We start from the raw sequence: 21772 nt of genomic DNA, 5'->3' as shown, positions 1-21772 counted from the left end.
TCATGAAAGAGAAAAAGAAGTGGGACACCAATTTTAATTCCCTTCCACAATCTCCTGATTTTATTTACTCTACAGAAGGCTTAAGTAGTGACTTTTGCTATTGTTTTGTATTTTTGTTTAATTTGTGTCATCTCTAGAGCTTTTAATCATTACCAATAGGGGAGATGGACAAATCACAAGTTTATACTGCCATTATGGAAGCAGAAATTTCTATATATTCTATTCTTCATACAAACTTAAATCATAAAAATATTTGGTTTCCCTAGTCTCTGGAATCGAGATACGAATGTTTTAATTTCAGTTTTTTGGAGTTTTTAGTATATTTCTGCCTTTTACTTTTTTTTCAAATTTCTTATTTTTGTTTTTATTTTTTATAAATCATATATTCTCAAATAAAGCATTACACCAATCAAAGATTATTTAAAATGCAAAGTCCTAAAAGGAGTTAAGTTTCTTTTTTCCCTTTCAGTAAATCAGTCTTCTGTGCAATTTCATTTATCTCTACACAGACCTTAATTATCCTGAAAAGTGTATTAAGTTCTCCATATGTAAATCATTTCAGATTTTATTTTTTTTATTTTTTATTTTTTTAAAGATTTTTATTTTTTGACAGAGAGAGACACAGCAAGAGAGGGAACAACAGCAGGGGGAGTGGGAGAGGGAGAAGCAGGCTTCCCTTGGAGCAGAGAGCCCAACGCGGGGCTAGATCCCAGGATCCTGGGATCATGACCTGAGCTGAAGGCAGACGCTAAACGACTGAGCCATCCAGGCGCCCCTCATTTCAGATTTTAAATTAAGAGACAGGATAGCTTTAGCTGAGGTTTAGAATTAGATGTTCAAAGTTTTTAATGGCATCCTTCAGCTATAGAGAGATAATTCTGATAAAGGCTAAATTTTATGTAAAACAAAAGAAAATGTCTTATATTTTAAGATGAATAAACACATTTAATTGTGCATTCCATTGACATTTTTCCTTCTTTTTTTTTTTTTTTTAAATCTCCAACTGAAAGGAGTTTTTCCTGTGGTTCTAACCTACACACGGATGCTATATATAAGATGTTTCCTCTTGTTTTCTCCTCATGATGAATATGATTTAAATAGCCGTTATAAATTATTTGTAAGGCTCTAGAAGTCTAGCTTCCTCTTTGATTAATCCAGTTTTTTTTTGGCATTTCTTCATATACCTTAAAGAGAATTCTTTATTTTTCACAATTAAAATTACTCATGAATTCCAGGACAATACAAAATATGTTGGGAGCCTAGCCCACTTTTCCAACTTTATACTACATTTAAGATTAAATTCTAGCTTTAGCATGATAAAATTTTGCCCATCCATGTGCCTAACCTCTTCTCTGTGATATGTTTATGAGATTATTACCTTATGGATAATATAATTTATTAAAACTGAATATAAAAATGCTTAAAGTTGATGAAAAAGATGGTGGAAAATTCATTTATGCTAAGTTATGTAAATATGCTGGTGAGAGATGAATTTTACTTAAATAGAAATTAACATAATTATTAACCTTAATTTCATTAATTGCTAAAGTTCAGATTTTATTCTTGTGATAGAAATAGAGGAAATGGGGCGCCTGGGTGGCTCAGTTGGTTAAGTGACTGCCTTTGGCTCAGGTCATGATCCTGGAGTCCCTGGATCGAGTCCCGCATCGGGCTCTCTGCTCAGCAGGGAGCCTGCTTCTCCCTCTGACCCTCTCCCCTCTCATGTGCTCTCTCTCATTCTCTCTGTCTCAAATAAATAAATAAAATCTTTAAAAAAAAAAAGAAATAGAGGAAATGGCACAATGGTATCATTTGTCTACAGTTAGCATTATTTTGGGGTAGCGTTAAATGATCATTCGGAATATGTAACCATGGTCATCATTTAAAATTTAGTCAGCCTGCTCTTCTCTTTCCATTATTTTCCTTGTAAATTAGAGTAATTTTATTATGAAATTTGGAACTTTTCAATTATTTTCTTTGTACAGTAATTTTATTATGAAATTTGGAACTTTTTTTTTTACATTTATGATACCACCATTGTAATAAAAAATCTTATATTCCTTCATATAAAGAATAGTAGAAATTTTGATTGGATATTGCACCAATAATAAGTACTGCAGCTATCTAATAAGCTTATTTCTTGGTAATTAAAGCCTGTGTTGTTATAAGATAAGATGTTTTATTTAGCAGCTAATTTATAATACCATTGAAACTTTTAGAACCTGACACGCAATGCTATGAGAAGTTATTTTTGTAAATAAATATTTACAAGTTAGAAATGGTAAGAATATTTTTATTCTGCATCTTTAAATCAAAAACAGTAGAGGAACTATGAAAACCACAGACGAATTACACAATGTCATAAAACACTGACCAGAACAATCTTCACTGCCTAACTCAAGCAGCTACAGTCTCTTATTTCTAAAAAGGAGTGAAAAAGAATCAAGCCATTTATAATTGATACCAACCATATTTACTGTAATAGCGCTAAAGTTAAGGTGTTTAGATTAAACCCCCTTTTTTTAAAATTCAAAACCTCTTTTTTTTTTTTTAAAGATTTTATTTATTTATTTGACAGAGAGGGAGCGAGAGCAGGAACACAAGCAGGGGGAGTGGGAGAGGGAGAAGCAGGCTTCCCGCCGAGCAGGGAGCCCGATGCGGGACTTATTTATTTGAGACAGAGAGAATGAGAGACAGAGAGCATGAGAGGGAGGAGGGTCAGAGGGAGAAGCAGACTCCCCGCTGAGCAGGGAGCCCGATGTGGGACTCGATCCCGGGACTCCAGGATCATGACCTGAGCCGAAGGCAGTCGCTTAACCAACTGAGCCACCCAGGTGCCCCCCGATGCGGGACTTGATCCCAGGATCCTGGGATCACGACCCGAGCCGAAGGCAGACGCTTAACGACTGAGCCACCCAGGCGCACAAAATTCAAAACCTCTTTTATGTTTCATCTGAAACAGATTTCTTGGCTTCCTGACAGTTCATTTTCAACATTTCAAAGGCATTACCCTTACTAAGAAACATAGGGTTGAACTAAAGTTCCAATTTATAAAACAAAAGAGATAACAGTCATGTGATATGTGGTTTAATGCAATAAACACCGATTACATAGTACCTTTGATTAAAATTAGAATATCATTAAGTATTGTGACAATCTACTCATTGCATATTACCTGTTAATTAGACTTAATTATTTTATGTGAGAAATTTAACAGTTACATGATAACAATGCATGTTAAGAAATATTGAATTTTTCATTTACATTTTATTTCTCATCCAGCTTTCTGCACCTGCTTAGACATAACAGCAATATTTACATGCATTTTCTTCTGTAGTGTAAAAGCATTAGGAATATCAGAAACCCCTTAAGGATGTGGCAATATTAATTAATCTTATAACAGACTCACGTTACTTCCATTATTTACCTACCTTTCATAGAATTGATACATCTTTGCTTTATCACATAATTCTTTCCTCACATTTCACAATCTCAAGACAACAGTGATTCTCGTAGCATGATCTACTGCATGTCCAGGATAAGGTAGATAAGATGTGAACAGGATTTTAATATTTAAGAAATAATCTTAGTAAATACTTTGAAATTAGGAAAACTTCTTGGTCATAGTGGACGCACATTTATATCTGCGATTGAAATATTGTCTTATGATCCTAACTTTTATACTCACCATAATACATTTAAGCTGTTCAGACTTTAAAGAAGATGGCTCATATTTAGAAATAAGTTGGTTCTAATGCTAACTGTTTAGATTTTATATCCAGTATGATAATTTCAAGGACAGTATCTGAGAGAAATATAAAGCTTATCTCTATATGCAGAAGATAAGAATAGAATATTAAAAGAAAAAGGTGAAAAATCTTTTACTGCTCAGGTGTATTTTTTAACCCAAAATTTGCAGGTGTCCGCTGGGAAAATTTGAAATACCATGCTCCTCATGTAAAGGTATCATCAGTTATTCTAGTCTTACCACATTTTTGTCTATCTCTGATAGATATCATTTGATTCAAATCAAATCATTTTGTTCAAATGTACTTCAGAGATTATGACGATGAACAAATATCAAGCAAAGAAATAAAAATAGTCATATTGTATAACTACTGGATTTATCACTGCCTCTTGGCACCTGCTTAACTTAACTGCCTAGAAATAGTGAGCTCTGCGTCCAGTTGGCCACAGTTTTCTGTCCTTCCTCTGGCTTGAAGACCTTGCCCCAGAAATCCCAGTTCTCCCTAGCAAGTGAGTGTTTTAATTTGACCTGTGATAACAAAATATCATAGACTGAATGGCTTAAACACAAGCATTTATGTTTCACTGTTCTGCAGGCTGGAAGTCCAAGATCAGGATGCAGGGTGGTCAGGTTATTGGTGAGAGCCTTTTTCTGGTTATGTCCTTACATGGCCTTTCCTTGATGCAAGTACACAGATACCTCCTATCTCTTCATCTTCCCTAAAGGGCATTAATCCCATGATGGGATTCTACTCTCACAACTTCATCTACAACTAATTACCTCCAAATCCTATCAGCTTAAAGATTAGGCCTTCAACCTATGAATTTGGGGTGGGGTGGGGATGGTACACAAACATTCAGTCCATAGCAGTGAGCTTTCTTGATTTGACCGAGATCACCGAGAGATGGAGCTAGTGCAGAACTTCACAGAGTGAAGCTGCCCACCAAGATCACATCCTACCAAGACTTCACGGACTTCATTGAGTTTTACTGTCTTGAAGATCCTGAAAGGATCTTGAAAGGATCCTGAAAGGATCAAGATCAGGGAGCCAGCATGGTGGGGTTCTGGTGCAGACTGTGGCTTCTATCTCTGTCCCCATAGGATGTAGAGCAGAGCCTAGGAACAATGCCCTCTCCTGACTCTTATAGGGCACTGATCCCATTCATGTGAGTTCCACCCTTATGACCTCATCTGCTCCTCATCACCTCCCAGAGGCCATGCCTCCCAATGCCTTTATACTGGGGAGTAGGGTTGCTACATGTGAATTTGGTGGGGATGAGGCACAAACATTCAGTTCATAACAGTGCTTCTCCACCTTCCTGCTCTTCCTTAGGATGTGGTGCCAGTAGATTTACCTTGTTGGGTTTGCTACTTTACACCTTAGTCCACAATAGCATAGCCACCAAAAGTTATGGTTATTGATTCTTGAAACAAGTCCAGTCCAACAACTTGAATCCAAACAGCCAGAATTCTGTGGCCATAAATCCTTTCATTCTTTAATTTCAGTGGAACAGTGTCAAGGACAAGTTTTTCCTAATATTATCTATGTATTCTTGATACCTAACCAGTGACTGAAGTCAGCTTTTGTTTGTGGTGATTTAAAATAAATCGTAGTTTTCTAATATATTGGGCTTTACAAAAATAATATTAGAATGTCATAGTATTAGCAGCTATCCCTTAGATTTTAATGAATCTGCTGGATCTAATCCTAGGAGATTAGTCATTTAAATTATCGAAACTTCAGTTTCCTGATTGGTAAAGAGGGAGAGATGGATCTAAACTTGTTATTTTATGAATTTAGTCATGCTGAGGTTAGAATCTTAATTATATATTTTTTCATTCAACTGTATTTATTACGCATGTACTACAAACCAAGCACTTTTCCAGGTGTTGAGTATAGAGAATTAAACTAAGCAAGCAAAAATGACTTTATGAGCCTTACCCTCTAGCAAGGAAAACAGATACTAAACAAAACAAAGTAGCAAAATCTATAATATGGGACAGTGAAAAGGGCCAAGGAGAAGAAAATAGAGCAATGCAGTGAGATGCATCAGCAGCTAACACCACAAAAATCGTACATAATAAACACCCCAAAATTCAGCGACACTTCCATGCTCAACTGGAACCAGCTGACGCAGGCTGACTTTCTATGGGGAGCTTTGTGTCCAGCAGCAAGGCTTACCTCCATGCTATGGGTCCAGTAACACTTGTAACCAGGCAGAAGAGGTGACAGCTACAGGGAGGAAGGAGTTTCACAGCAATGGCAGAGGCACGAGAGAACAAGCCCCATAACAAAAGCTGATTTCGGGTGTCTATTCATGTCACATCCAGAAAGTCAGGTGGCTAAGCCTATCACCAATCCAACAGGGGAATGCACTTCCTTTGGAAGGGCTTTTGGAGGAATATCTGCTGCATAAACAAGCCATTTCAGAAGTGTGTATCTGTGAATGAAAGATCATTATTCAAGTTTGTGAAAACGTATATTTACATTTTCTCTAAATTGCTTCAGAATTTTATCATCACATATTGAATAAGAAAAACCGACATAATTTTCACTATGTTGTTTTAAAGATGTTAAAGAAGTAAATGGTATTTTTGTATCTTCATTTAATGATCTTCATAATAATTACTCAGGTTCATAACATTTATTGTATAACATTAGAAGTAATATATTATTAGTGCTTTTCAAAGATGCAAAATGATTGAAGGGATATACAAATATTGCAATATATCTAGGAAGCTGGAATCTACTTATATGGATCAGCTTAGAAACTATCATAAAATAACATAGAATTCAATGCAATTATAATTAAAAATGTGTCATAGAGATTATACAAATGAGCTAATAGAAAAGAACACACAAAATCCTCTTAGAAATGTAATATCATCATAATATTTTGAAGACGTAGAATCTAAGATCAGATAATATTGATTCTGTATCCATACAATTTCAAAAACTTATGTGACTCATTTGCCTTACTACATTTACTCACATAGATCACTTTATTTCATATGTTTTGGGTCTTCAGGAGTGAAATGTCTTCTCTGCTCTAGTATTGCTGATAAGAGGAACCATTTATACCCTTCTGATGAAGATGAAGGCTTGATAAGAGTAATTCACCTCTTTACAATAATTATTTTTATCACTCTTGCTATCTTAAAAGGCTGCCTATGTAACAGGATTTAAAATATTACTTGTTAGATACAAGTAATTCAGTGATAATCCTGTTTGTTTAGGAAATCTTTGATTTATCTTGGGATGGCCAAAAGTCTTCTAAAGATTATAAAAGCAATTATCAGTGTAGTCAGCCCAATACCATAAAAGGTATTCTAATTTTTGATACTTTTATTTTTTCTGTGATTTTCTCAGATTTCATAATGTGATGAATTTTTGTTCCCAGTTCTTATGAGTCATCAATGCTAACAATTGATTTAACCATTTTTCTTGCCCTGAGAAACATGTCACATGATTGCTTATTTTAATTATTTTTTAAAAGAGTGTTATTTTAGATTTTTATCCAAGAATAAAAATTAGATATATAAAAATTCAAGATCATATCCTAGTAAACCAAGATAATAATTTCGCTTGAATATGTACACATTTATTTTAAAATTTTATTTAAAATTGTTTGATTCACACAATGAAATATTCTTCCTAGAATGAGTAGAAATGATTCCGCTGTAACATAACATGCACAAAGCCAAAGCCAATTATTCCTAACATCTTTTTCTAAAGTGGGAAGAAAAGAGAAAGTAAAAGAAACACATATTTATGATTTTCCAGAAGCTCTCTGGGAAGTACCAGAGCTATTTAGATATAATAGATATATTTAAATCTTTTTATTTTTTTTCTAAATTTAGAGATTTATTTTGGGAAAGCAAAATCAAAAGCCCTTCCCAGATTTGTTCACCTGCCTGAATTAAAATTGTAGGTGTCTGAGAAAATACTGGTCACCTATTTAATCAAATTTACAATAAAATAATTTAAAATAAACATAAAAGGAAAAAAATGCTTCCTTGATAAAATCTTTGTTATACAGTGGGTATTTTTCATTCAGATTATGGTTTACAATGTGTTCTTGTTTCAATATTATTATTTTTTTTAAAGATTTTATTTATTTATTTGAGAGAGAGAAAGCACAGAGGGAAAGCTAGAGGGCAAAGCAGACTCCCTACTGAGCAAAGAGCTTGATGCTGGCTCAATCCCAGGACCTTGAGATCATGACCTGAGCCTAAGGCAGATGCTAAACCAACTGAGCGACCTAGGCACCCCTCAATATTATTTTGATTTAATTTCTCTACTTCTTAAATCCAATAATATTATTATAAAATTGTTGATTATTTGTAATACAAATTTTGTACATAATAGGATAGTACCAGCTGCTTGATACTTATTGCCATATTCATTCATTAAATTAATATTTATTTAATGCTTACTGTATGCTAGGCAGTATACTGACCCTAGGGAAACACAAAAAGAATGCACATTTTTAAGCTCAAAAAAAAAAAAGATAAGGATAAAGATCCATGTCAATATTATTTTAGGAGAGGTTGTACATTTTTTGTTTTTGTTTACTATGATGCAGTGCTCTGAAAATATATCACACATGATTCATTTCCAATCATACTTGAATTACTTTTATTCCATTTGACTTAAAATATTTTGCTTTGTTATATAAAAATAATTTTTTAATAATAGCTTATCACCTCTTTAAATAAAAAAGTGTTTGAATCAAACGCATATTAAAAATATAAAATATATGGGGCTCCTGGGTGGCTCAGTCGTTAAGCGTCTGCCTTTGGCTCAGGTCATGATCCCGGGGTCCTGGGATCGAGCCCCGCATCAGGCTCCCTGCTCGGCGGAAAGCCTGCTTCTCCCTCTCCCACTCCCCCTGCTTGTGTTCCCTCTCTCACTGTGTCTCTCTCTGTCAAATAAATAAATAAAATCTTTAAAAAATATATATATACATATATAAAATATAGGGACACCTGGGTGGCTCAGTTGCTTAAGCTTCTGCTTTAGGCTTGGGTCATGATCCCAGAGTCCTGGATCAAGTCCCACATCTGGCTCCTTGCTCAGGGAGTCTGCTCCTCCCTCTGCCTGCCATGCCCCTGCTTGTGTTCTCTCTCTCTCTCTGACAAATAAATAAATAAAATCTTTATATATATATATATATATATATATAAAATATATGTCAACGTGAACAGTAGTTAAGCAGAAAGAAACTGTGATACAAGTCCAATTAAATAATACTATGGGGGTGCCTGGGTGGCTCAGTCATTTGGGCTGCTGACTTGATTTCAGTTCAGGTCATGATCTCAAGGTCATGAGATCCAACCCCACCTTGCAGTTTGCACTCAGCAGGGAGTCTGCCTGAGAGTCTTTCCCTCAGCCCCTCCCCCCACTTGTTCACATTTGCACGCTCTCTCAAATAAATCTTAAATTAATTAATTAATTAATTAGTACCATGATTACTTGAACGTTAAAAATACGTGACAATTTGATACCAATTTTTATTCAAGACATTTAAAGGAAGATAGAAGAGTTTTACATAATTCCCCACATTTCAGCCTCTCACTTAAGAGGCAATAAATATAAAGGTAAAATAGTGTTGATGATACCTAATGTAATTGCAACTAAATTTGCTCATTACATAACATGCTTAAAGATTGCTTGACAGGTCATAAACACCACGTTAACTTATCATCATTATTATTTCTAATGTTGCTATTATTATAGTTATTATTATTATATTATAGCAATAATACTAAGAGTTTTGTTTTTTGTTTTCCATTATTGTGACCCAGACCTTCTTTTACGCATATAATAAGCAACATTCTAGAATGCACAATCATGCCCTTTTAGATTAACAGTGAAAATGTTTTAGTTTGTTTTTGAAATTTTTAGTTCATCAGTGTTTGATAAGTTCATGAAAGGAATTAAACTTACTGCATATAAAATTAATAACCTAGACATCAAATTGAATCACTAGATAAAACAATGTACTTTTAACCTGATAGGGCTTTCTTTTCAATTCTAATAGTAGTGACAAACTCCAAAATTGTTTGACATCAATAAGCACAAATTACATAAACTACAGAATGTGCTACAGTTAAATCAGATTCTGAAACTAACATTATCGTTACTTATAAAACAATTTTAACACTGCTATATCCGTATGACCAATCATTGTTCTTTGGACAACTCAGAAATTTTTATGAAAGAGATCCACTTAAGCTTTGTTTCCTAAATTTCTATGTAAAATTGTGCATAATAATAACATAGTCCTTAAAATACTGTAGCTTTATGCAAAATTCAATTATATAAAGCAGCCATAGAGGAAAAAAATAACCATGGTAGTAAAATACTTTTACTAGTATATTTATGTATGATTTAAGGAAGAGAAATATTAAGACAAGAAAAAGAATAGTAGTAGAAAGAATATTCACTGTACTTATAATCAAGGTTTTCTTATTATCAGTAATAATTATATCACTAATATCAGTCAAATTAAAGAGAAACCCAATGTGTGCTAAGAAGTCCTATATAGGCATTATCTTCATATGACACTTATGACTCCAGGGTCATAAAATATGCTGAAATTTATGCATAACTTGGTGTTCAAATTTGGTACTGAAAATGCACATCCAACACTATGGTTGGTTAATTGGCAATAAGCACACATCTAATTTAGTATTCCACGTAGCCTCTAGAATTCCCATGGTACATGGACTGAGTCCAGTTAATTGCCATAGCAGATTCTGCCTATGAATGAACATGCAGTAGAGCTGGATCTAGGAAATTATTAATTGAATTATCCTCTAAATGTGCCAAAGGATATATTAGTTTTTATTCCCTTGGTAGTTTCTCTCAGCATAAATCAAATGAGAAAATTCAATGACTGAAAAAAGCATCAAGGTATTTTAGATATTTAAAAAACATGTGCAGTTAATTCCCAGTTAATTTAAGGGGCTGGCCTCTTTATAAAATAAGCAATAAGAGTCTATGAAAGACAATGTATTACCACAGAATTAATACAGGATCAAAGTCCTAAATTCTGCGATACTGGGAAAATGAAACACATGTAGGTATACCTTTCCTTCTCCATTAAATGCAGTGATGATATTTAGAATCCATACTTACCTGGATTTTTCACTCATTTATTTAACTGTTATTTCCTGAACATCTATGGAATGTCAAATATAAATTCAGGTCCCGTATAAAATTGTGAGAAAAGCAACATTGTCCTTGCTGTCATGGAACTTATGCTTTAATTCAGGAAGCACATTAAGATGAAGTGTATCAAAAAGTGATGAGACAAATGGGAAGCTAGTGCAAAGTGCTGAAAGCAGGAAAGTAGGTTAGGGATGGTGAGGTTCTCAGATAGAAGTTAACTCAAATAGAGACAAAGCAGATGCAGAAATAGGCATAAGCCAGCTAATGTGGAACTTTATAAATCTTTATAGAAGTTTTTGATTTCAGAAGCGTGAAGAGAATCATATAGAAAGAATTAATCAGGATAGTAACATTGTCTTAAAATAGAAGCTGGTAGGTTAGTAAGCCAGTAAGGACCAGCCTTCTAAAGTTAACCAGGTAATGATGACGGCCTCAACCAGGGATGTAATAGTGACAACTGAGAGAAGTGAATGGTATTTTTATATACTGTGATTTATTGGTGAGGAATGAATGTCAAACCTTTAAGAATATTTTATTTTATTGCAGTTCTTAAAATCTAATATTAAAGAAGAAAATTTGAAAATGTTATACCAGAAGGTATGATGATTAGAAGAGGGTAAGGTGTTTCATGGCAGTATAGAAACCATTTGGAGAGTGTGCAAGACAGATGTGCTATAATCCCAATACTGTTTTAGAAGGGCAATACATGTTGCATCATCAATATGATTTTCAAAAACAAATTTATTTATAATGATTGTAAATCTTACCCTACTATGCTTTTCAATTTGATTCACAAAATGGATAGTGTATAGTGAGTTTGTGTAGTGAGTTGCCTGATTCTATTATTCATGAACCTTTGGAAATTCAGGTCGAAGATTTTTATAGTTCAGATCCCAGAGCCTGTGTGTTGTGTTTTGTTACCAGCTTCAGCCAGCTCATGAGCAAGCAGAATTCATGAATCCAGGCCAGCACTCAGCAAGAAGTAAGACTTTACTCAGGTCTCAGGTACCAACCACAAATAAACCATGTTCAGAAAAAAGCCTTCAGAACTTGAAAGGGAATGGCAAGAAAGTGAAAAGCTTGCATTAAGCAAATAATCAAGGAGGGAAGTTTTGTGCAGTGTCAGAAATGCAGTGATGAGTGCTGGCTGCTCCTTCAGCCAAGTCTCAGACATAATGCAAAAGATAAAATAAAAAAGTACATTTACCAAACAAGAGTAACTTGGCACCAAGCTTGAAGGCAGTCTTCAAAGTTTCTTTAATGTCTCCCGGTATGCCTGGAACATACTTTTCCTGATCCCCACTTTGAGGAATAGACAAATTCACTCTGCTGTTTCTTCTTCTGCTGGCAGCTTTAAATTAGAGATTCAATCAAGGTCATGGATATAAGTACTGTTGAAATATCCTAGCTCAGCTGCCATTTAATTAAATTTAAATAATTTCTCTTTAGAGATCTTTCCATTGTGATAATAGCTAGGAGAACATAGTTGTTTGATTTTTAAGGTCTGTATTCATTTTACATCCAGTTTTACATATTCTCCTTCTCACAGTCTTGCAATAATGTATATAGTCTTGTTAATCATATATTCATAAGTAGAAGATGTAGGCCTGAAAATCATGTGCTTCCCAATATTTTTACCACCAAGGAACTCACATGATTTTCTCTCATGCATTCTTCAGTTTTAAAGTTACTAACTTGGGCGCCTGGGTGGCTCAGTTGGTTAAGCGACTGCCTTCGGCTCAGGTCATGATCCTGGAGTCCCGGGATCGAGTCCCACATCAGGCTCCCTGCTCAGCGGGGGGTCTGCTTCTCCCTCTGACCCTCTTCCCTCTCGTGCTCTCTGTCTCTCATTCTCTCTCTCAAATAAATAAATTAAAAAAAATCTTTAAAGTTACTAACTTATTGAAAGGATATTTAGTAAAAAGGATTATTCTTCATTTTCATTATATGAATACATACATATGTATGTAATTACATGTATGTGTGTAAACTCCCAACCAGAGGCTTTTATAAACATGAGATAATTAACATTTTCCTGAAGGATTTATAATTCTAGCCAAAAGCAAATTTCACCTTTATATGGTCCAGTGCTTCTTTATATATGGTAATTATTATAACCCTCTCTCTATATTTTTAATTCGTCCAAGACTCCTGTTTTCTGTGTTAGTAAACTCCTAGAGATTAAAGAAACAAGTTCAACTATTAATTCTATAAAGAAAAAATAATCAAAAACCCAAAGCTCAAATTAATAAACAGAAAATCAAGGTGACAAAAAAAAGCTGTCTGGCAGAGTTGGGACCTGAATCCAATGGCAGGCCTGATGCTATTTCCAATATAATATTTTACTTATAAAGAGCAACTGCAAAATTCTGTCTTCTATTGTAGTTCAGCCACTATTTGCGTGTGTGTGTGTGTGTGTGTGTGCGTGTGTGTGTGTCCAGATTCTTATTGTCAGGCTTAATGTAACAATCGATGGGAAGAATTTAGGACTGTATTCATCATATTTTGTGTGCTCAAAAAATGTTAGAGGTAAGGGATCATGATCTTCTGGAAGTTTTCTTTGAGCCCCCCTGGATATCTTAATTAGGTTCGTGCTAATACCTTTGAGACAAGAACCTTACCCATCCCACGTCCATTGTATGACATACTGCTTTCATGATAGTTGTGTATTTCTGCATCTGCCTGACCCACTAGAAAGGATTCCCTGTTGACATGAATCCCCCACATTTTAGTAGTACTTAGCATAAAATGGACACACAATCATAATTTGGGATAATTAGCGCAGCAGCTATCTTTCCCAGAGCAGTGCATTCAGAATCGTTAAGAGGAAGCCTTAGACATCTGATTTTTTTTCCCCACAAGCTCAAAATATGATTTGATGAATAGCCAGGTCGGTGAAACTTTTATACCTAAACAATTATAGCCACACTTGCTAATGGTTAGCTTGGTGTCAGTGGACATAAATTTTGATATTTTGACTGGAAATGTGCTATTCAATGATTTAAAAATTGCAGTATTTTGTTTGGTAAGGCACCCTAAATATTAGTTAAAATGTCAAACCAAATACAACTAAACCATAAATAAAATGTTAATGATTCACAGTAGTTCATAGAACATACATAATTCTTAAACAAGTTATTGTAGAAGTTATTATTTAAGGGATCAAGTACAATATATGATATCACAATACTGAAAACTGAAGATGAATTTTGCCCTTTAGGTAACACAAGAAAAAGATATAATACTGTTTTTTAACTCTCAAGCATATTACCTCATATGCAATACCTTCAATTTTAAAAATATGAAAATGAAGCCCCTTATGATTTAATTCCAAATAATATCTCTCAACAAATAAAACAGATAGCTTGAAATTTTCCTGAAACGATGCATATATAAGTGTTCACACTAGAGCAAACACATACACACACACACACACACACACACAAGGTTTGTAAATTCACTGAGACTAAAAAGCATCAAAATTAGAATTTCACTGTTGAGAAAGGTACCAGTATTTATGTTTGCTATTTTTAGAATATGGTGAGTATTTTGCAATTGCATTTAGTATTTTTTGCTATATCCTGTGAATGATATTTTTAGTAACAAAACCCCCTTAGTTTTCATTTTATTCTAGAATATTCTTTTATTAGAGGCATTGTATTCTCAAGAAAAGTATATTTAGGGGCTCACTCAGTTAAGCGTCTGCCTTCAGCTCAGGTCATGATCCCGGGGTTCTGGGATCGAGCCCCGCATCAGGCTCCTTGCTCAACAGGGAGCCTGCTTCTCCCTCTCCCTCCGTCACTCTCCCTGCTTATGCTCTCTCTCTGTCAAATATATAAATAAAACCTTTTAAAAAATGTATTTCAACATTAACAAAATACCTATAAAGTGTAATTATCATATTCAGATATGAAGATATCATACTCAAAATGACAATTGCATAGCACATGTTAGGAATTAGAATGATGGAGGGAATGTAACACATTTTCAACTCTTAATGTTTTGAAAAGGGATGGCAACTTAATTTCCTAATAAATATCCTAATAGGAAGTCGAATATTAAGCTCAACTTGGGAAATTCCTACAAATTTTCCTGATGTAAAAATTACATAGTAAATTCATTTTTAAAAGATTTATTTATTTATCTGAGAGACAGAGACACAGAGAGAGAGAGAGCAGTGGGGAGGGGTAGAGGGAGAGGGAGAGAGAGATTCTCAAACAGACTCCCCACTGAGCTTGGAGCCCAATGTGGGGCTTGATCCTCAGGACCCTGAGATCATGACCTGAGCTGAAATCAAGAGTCAGATGCCCAACTGACTGAGCCACCCACACACCACAATAAATGCATTTTTAGATGAAAAATATAATTTAAAAATTGTTTAAAAAGCAATTATATTTTAAGGCATTAGTAAATATGCTCATTTGGGGATTAAATTTATTCTTTATTGAGATGTTGAATGATGTCTTCCATTTATTTGAGGGATTTTACTTTCAATGCAAGACTTCACTTGTCATGAATCAAGAGCAAAAGTGCTATGGTTAGCATATTCATAATTTCTTAACCACAAGAGGGTGAGACTGCCAATTTTGAGATTACCTTTGAAATACCAATCTTATATATAAGCAGTAAACAAACAAATTTTATACACTACTTTAATATATCTTTTTAATTCCAAATGAAAGGTATATTCAAATTTCCAAACTGGAGTTTAGGGGATTATCTTTGACTTTCTGATATTGAAACAATGGATTAACTTTTCTCTCTGTTTACAATTTTAAATAAACTTACAGTTTATTATTTTAACTTTTTTTTTTTTTTTTGAAGATTTTATTTATTTATTTGAGACAGAGAGAATGAGAGAGACAGAGAGCACATGAGAGGGGGGAGGGTCCGAGGGAGAAGCAGGCTCCCTGCCGAGCAGGGAGCCCGATGCGGGACTCGATCCAGGGACTCCAGGATCATGACCTGAGCCGAAGGCAGTCGCTTAACCAACTGAGCCACCCAGGCGCCCTAACTTTTTGTGTTTTGATGCTGAAATTGATGAAAGTGTATCTGTGTGTTGTTTCAAGTTACCTCAAATTATAAAATAAACTTGAGAGAACATAAAAACTTCAAGAGGTGGGGGACTTTGTCTTTTCATGTTCAGCATTTGGTCCCCAATACCCAGAATGGAACACAGGATGAAATCAGAAAATATTTATAAGATATAAATTCTACAACAAAGCAAAATATACTTTATTGTCTTCTATCCTTCTTCTTTTCCTTCTTCTTTTCCTCTTCTGTCCTCCCACCCTCCTTCACTCTCCCTCCTCCTCTTTCTCCCCACTCCAGGTTTTGTTATTTTTCAATTCTTAATATAAGGTTAACTATCCTGTGTTTTTGTCTAAGCACCTTTTATTCAAGGATATATTGCTAAAATATGATTCTAACCGTTAAACCCTTAGTGCAGAAAATAACTGGCGTGCCCCAGAGTACATTTCTTCTTACATCTTAGCTTCTCATACATCAGCAGAGAAATTGGAAAAGTGACCATGATTTTAATGATCTAATTTTATTGGCATCACCTAGAAATAAGTGAATGTGCAAATGTGCACTGGTTTCAATCAAAATTTTTTCTAAACTGTATTACATGTTTCCTTTATTGCTTGAATACAGCATATAGGACTAATAAAATACTTCCTTGATTATTGGTATAATCACTTCAAACACTAATTTCACTATTAATGATCTACAGAAACCACTCTCTGAAAATGTACTTAGTTATTAATAGAGTAACTGACACAGTGGTATGGTTTCATAACACAATCATAAAGAGCCAAAAGACTATGGGTTGTCTCTGCCACCACCTTCCCAAATATCCCAGAATCAGGTTTCTTGTATGTAGAACAAAGCTTTATAGATGACTCTCATGTTCCTTTTCATATATTAGATGCTATGAGATCTGTCCAGTTCTGCAGAACTTGAAATGACCATGTGCAGAAAGTATTACAAGTTTAACTTTTTCATAGGTAAATACAATAAATACAAAGATCTCTTCACATTAATGAGAACTTGGTGAATTCACACACAGTTGGATATAAATTTTTCATATCTCCCTGTCTGAAAGTCTGATTGGAGTAAATTTCTTTATCGTGTGATTGATTTTTAAAAATTGTTTGAAAAATAAATAAATAAGTAAAATTGTTTAATTCTAACAACTTCAACTATACAAAATATAGAAAATAATTTAATATTCTTAACACAGTCATATTTGCTTCAGATCTTTCGTTTTTTTTTTTTGTTTGTTTGTTTGTTTTCTTTTCTCTTAAACAAAAGGAAACACGTTTTTCTTTAGTTACCTTTTTTGGGGAGTGTACTCTATCTTTTGTCAAAGAGAAATTATGCTGACATTTAAAAATGGTAAGGAGGACTTTATTCAAATCTATTGCAGTGGGGGTCAAGACTGTTACAATAGGAGAGAGAGATTGAACTCAACTCTGACTACAACAAGCTCAAGTGGGGACTTAAAGCCAATGAGCAGAATGATAGAAGTCAGTGGATGGAAAATTACTAAGAGAAACTTTATTACATTTCAACTATAATGTGCTTCTTGCTAAACGAGCCTGACAGAATTCTTGCTAAAAGCAGGCCACGGACATGGGCATTAAGGGTGGGTAATAAAGGACTTGATCAGATTTCAAAGATACTCGGATATCAATGGAACAATTCCCACTAAACCGAATTAGCAAGAGTCTTTACTAAAGGAAGAAGCAGACCAGGGAAGGGCCTAAGGACAAAGCCAAGTGCTTAGAGAAAGGCTTATAGAAGCCTGACAAAAGTTTTGTCAAGGAGGGCATTGTTGCCACTCTCCTTGGTTCTCATTGTGACCAGAAGCCTCTCCTCTTCCATCGAGTGAATGACACATTTCATCTTGTCACTAGACAGGTTTCTCTGATATTTTCCTCTACTTGGCTCAGATAAAATGTTCTTCCAATAAAGTTATTTCTGCTCATTGAAATTTGTAGAATATTTTATTTTGGACTTGAATGGGACTTGGGGGACATGCAATGCCTTGAGAGACATTTCTACTACTTTATGTCCTGTGTATGCCATCTTCCTCTCTCCTCCTTCCTCCTGCTGTTTGGTTAACTGCCAAAGTTTATTTCCTCTGCACAATATTTGAAGCCTTTCGTGATGTGAAAGGCCTACTTCTTTAAAAGGCTGATGCTCTGAAAATTACTATTTTTGATTTATCAACATGAAATATGGCTACTGGTTTTTAGCCTGAAGTTTTCACATGTTGTCGGTAGCAGAGTCACATCCCACTTCAACCAGTGGCCCAACACTAATTGCTGGATTTTATTAACATGACAGTCTTGTGCCAGTGAACATTGCTGCCTTGGTACTGGTATGGTATCTATGAAGCATATACTGTAGAGGAATTTACTTTACATTTTACTGTAGATGGAAGTTATCGATATTTTCTTGCCTCACACCACAAATACATTTTTTTTTAATGTGGCTTTCACAATGGCATGCATTGCCTGTAAGCATGTGTGCATTCAACATCAGTGATTCCAAATTAAATTCCTACTGAGATCATCAGGCAAACAATTAGCAGCAATTACTTGCTTTTGTAGAAAAATCAAATCTTGCCCTAAGTTTATGGTTAAATTATAACACTATAACACATATTCACGCAGATGTCACATGATGGACAGAGTGGACTGTGAGTCAGCTACTAACAGTTCCATTAGCATGTATGACTTTCATATTGGGCTACATTTATATGCAAATAAATTATCCAAAAACCTTTCCTTAGAATATTATAATATTAAAGAGATTATATTTCATATTTATTAAGAGTAATAAAATATTTTATAGATAGAGCTAGAGATATAGATATAACCTTAGCTTTTGACTCTGAATATCAGGAAGTTTGGTTTCTCTTAGAGTTGCACCCCTAACACATCCTTGGATTTTTCACTTAATCTTCCCAGGCCTTGAAAATTTTTTTTTTTTTCTTTTCTTTTCTCCTTGAAAATATCTTCTGTTCAATTTAACCGAACTGTTGAATTGAAAATTCATTGACTGCTTAATTTCAAGTGAATTTGATGTACAGTTTTTGAGAACCAAGTAAGCATTATACACAATGTAAGGTATCACATTTATAATTGTGACCATATCTTAACTCATGAGACTCAGATCATTTGGGGGAGAAACAATGACATAGATCCTTCCACTGCCTATTACCATGCTGAGGGAAAACATAACATCTGTGGCATTCTGCACAAAGTACAGAAGCTCACCCACAGCTGAAGGTCATGGAAAGGCTGTATTTAAGAAGTGTGGGGCTCAGTTTTGAAGGCAGCCAGATGAAAGGAAGGACGGCACATTGCAAGCTGAGAGAAAACCATAGGCAGATATGTCTGTGTGATATTTAGCACACCTAAGTGCCAAGATGTGTTATTACTTATTTAGACAATTCTCTTTTGAGGGATGTTAAGTTCTTCTGAGTTTTTGTTAAGATAGCAATGCATTAAGGGGCGCCCTGGTGGCTCAGATGTTTGGGCGTCTGCCTTCGGCCCAGGTCATGATCTCCAGGTCCTGGGATCGAGCCCCGCATCTAGCTCCCTGGGTCAGCAGGGAGCCTGCTTCCCTCTCTCCCTCTGCCTCTCCCCTTGCTTGTGCTCTCTCTGTCTCTCTCTCAAATGAATAAATAAAATCTTTTTTTTTTTTAAAGATAGCAATGCATTAAAAGTCCTTTACATAACCTTTTAATATTTCTACCTATTTTCTCTGGAAAGATACCTAAGACTGGATTGCAGAATCAAAATTATAAAGCTTTTTAAGATTCTTTATCTTCCTGAAGAATTGTTCAAATTGTGTTCACTTCAGTAATGTATGATAGGATCCACATCACCAAAATGTTGCTAGCACTGAATAATATAATTTTGTTCCTGGGTTGAATGGATATATAATGAATGGTCTCTGGTTAAAATCAGCGCAAATTCACACCCCAGACCTACAACTTAGGGCTAGAATAAGCTTGACAGCACTCTTAATCCAGATCCTTCATGCTTACAACAGGATAACACCTTCCTCACAAGGTTATTGAAAAGATAAGATAGAATAAAATGTATAATCTTATTGTCTTACATAGAAAAAGCTCAATTAATATTTCATACCGCTGTGTGAGATTGGCAATATAAACATACACTAAAACAAATATAGGACAAGAAGTTTTCAATTACTTGTGCATTTGTACTACAGATTATAATTCTTATGTATCTTATATAAAATCTCTTGATAAACAAAATTGGCGTAACTCATTTTTAAGTAATTAGGGGTAGTAAAACAAAACATTTAAGTTAGATTACTAAAGTCGATAATTAATGAAGTGATATTTTTAAATGGTTAATATTTGTAACAATAATAATATAAATACCAGCAACATTTTAGTTACCACTTAATATAAGGAGTTTGCTTTTATGTAAAAATTTTAAAGATGAATTCTTTCAAATAGTTATACAGTCAAGATATTGAGACTCAAAGAGGTTATGATTGATTGGCATTTGTGCTACATCATAGTTCTAGAATGGAGCAAGACTAAAAACCATTTTGTGTGTCTTCACAATTAGGTTATTTCAATAAAATAATATAATAATATTGTCTGTTTTTTCTTAACTATTGTTATAGCGGTCTGATGTAGGGTCTGGAGAATTGACAGAGCTTCATAGGAACTGATTAATTTTCAAGTCAACTTTGTGGATTAAATTAAAGCATCTTTGGTTTAATTAAAACTAGAAATGATAGTTCAGGAAAAAAATTCTTAATTGTGATATTGACATTTCAACTTAGATTTTATATCTGTTTCAAAATATCTGATAGAAGAGATTATATGAGTAAGACAAGATTTAAAAATGACACAAGACCACTGATTTTGTTATCCTAAACTCACACTTTATAATGAGGTTTGTTCCAGAAACAGACTTCATATATGTAGATAGCTATTAATTAATTGAATAGATAATTTTTTGTCAGATTATTAAAAGCAAACTTAACTCTGAGCATTAATGTTTCCTATTTTAATAATTGATCAATTTAGAATATTTGTATAATAATTTTAAGATTATTTGGTGAAACAGTCAAATGACATATTTTCATGAGTTCTGATGTCACATATTAAATATATGAAGTTAGAATTGCTGTGGCTTCTTTTTGTAGTCAAGCAGTTATTACTATTGTTTATGCTAATCAAGTGATTATTTATCTTAAAGTAAAGGTCCATAAACGTTATGTTATTTTGCTTTACAGATGCTCCAAAGTTTATATCAAACCAAACAATTTATTATTCTTGGGAAGGAAACCCGATCAATATAAGCTGTGATGTGAAATCTAATCCACCAGCATCAGTCCATTGGAGAAGAGAGAAATTAGTCCTGCCAGCAAAAAACACCACTAATTTAAAGACGTATAGTGCAGGGAGAAAGATGATATTAGAGGTAAGTCTTCATGTACATATGAATAAGTAGTACTATTTGAGCAGTGCCTACTATTTTATTTTATTTTATTTTATTTTATTTTTTTAAAGATTTTTTTTATTTATTTGACAGAGAAAGACACAGCGAGAGAGGGAACCCAAGCAGGGGGAGTGGGAGAGGGAGAAGCGGGCTTCCGGTGGAGCGGGGAGCCCGATGCGGGGCTTGATCCCAGGACCCTGGGATCATGACCTGAGCCGAAGGCAGACGCTTAACGACTGAGCCACCCAGGCGCCCCAGTGCCTACTGTTTTAGAATATATATATAAATATGTTAATATAAATACATTTGTATAATATATATTTATAGTATATAATATATATACAC

The 21772-nt window shown here is 34.4% G+C and overlaps 1 protein-coding gene across 1 annotated transcript in view; it reads left to right on the top strand.

The window, feature by feature from the left end:
* The window catches only part of NCAM2 (neural cell adhesion molecule 2), a 528788-nt gene that overhangs the window by 402229 nt on the left and 104787 nt on the right, over positions 1-21772 (top strand). Inside the window, exon 10 of the mRNA XM_044913789.1 lies at positions 21222-21409. Coding sequence (XP_044769724.1) covers positions 21222-21409 — 188 coding nt within the window. The remainder of the gene's footprint in view (positions 1-21221; positions 21410-21772) is intronic.

Source organism: Neomonachus schauinslandi, chromosome 1 (assembly GCF_002201575.2).
Source record: "Neomonachus schauinslandi chromosome 1, ASM220157v2, whole genome shotgun sequence".
Lineage (NCBI taxonomy): Eukaryota > Metazoa > Chordata > Mammalia > Carnivora > Phocidae > Neomonachus > Neomonachus schauinslandi.
This window is presented reverse-complemented; position numbering and strand designations above follow the sequence as displayed.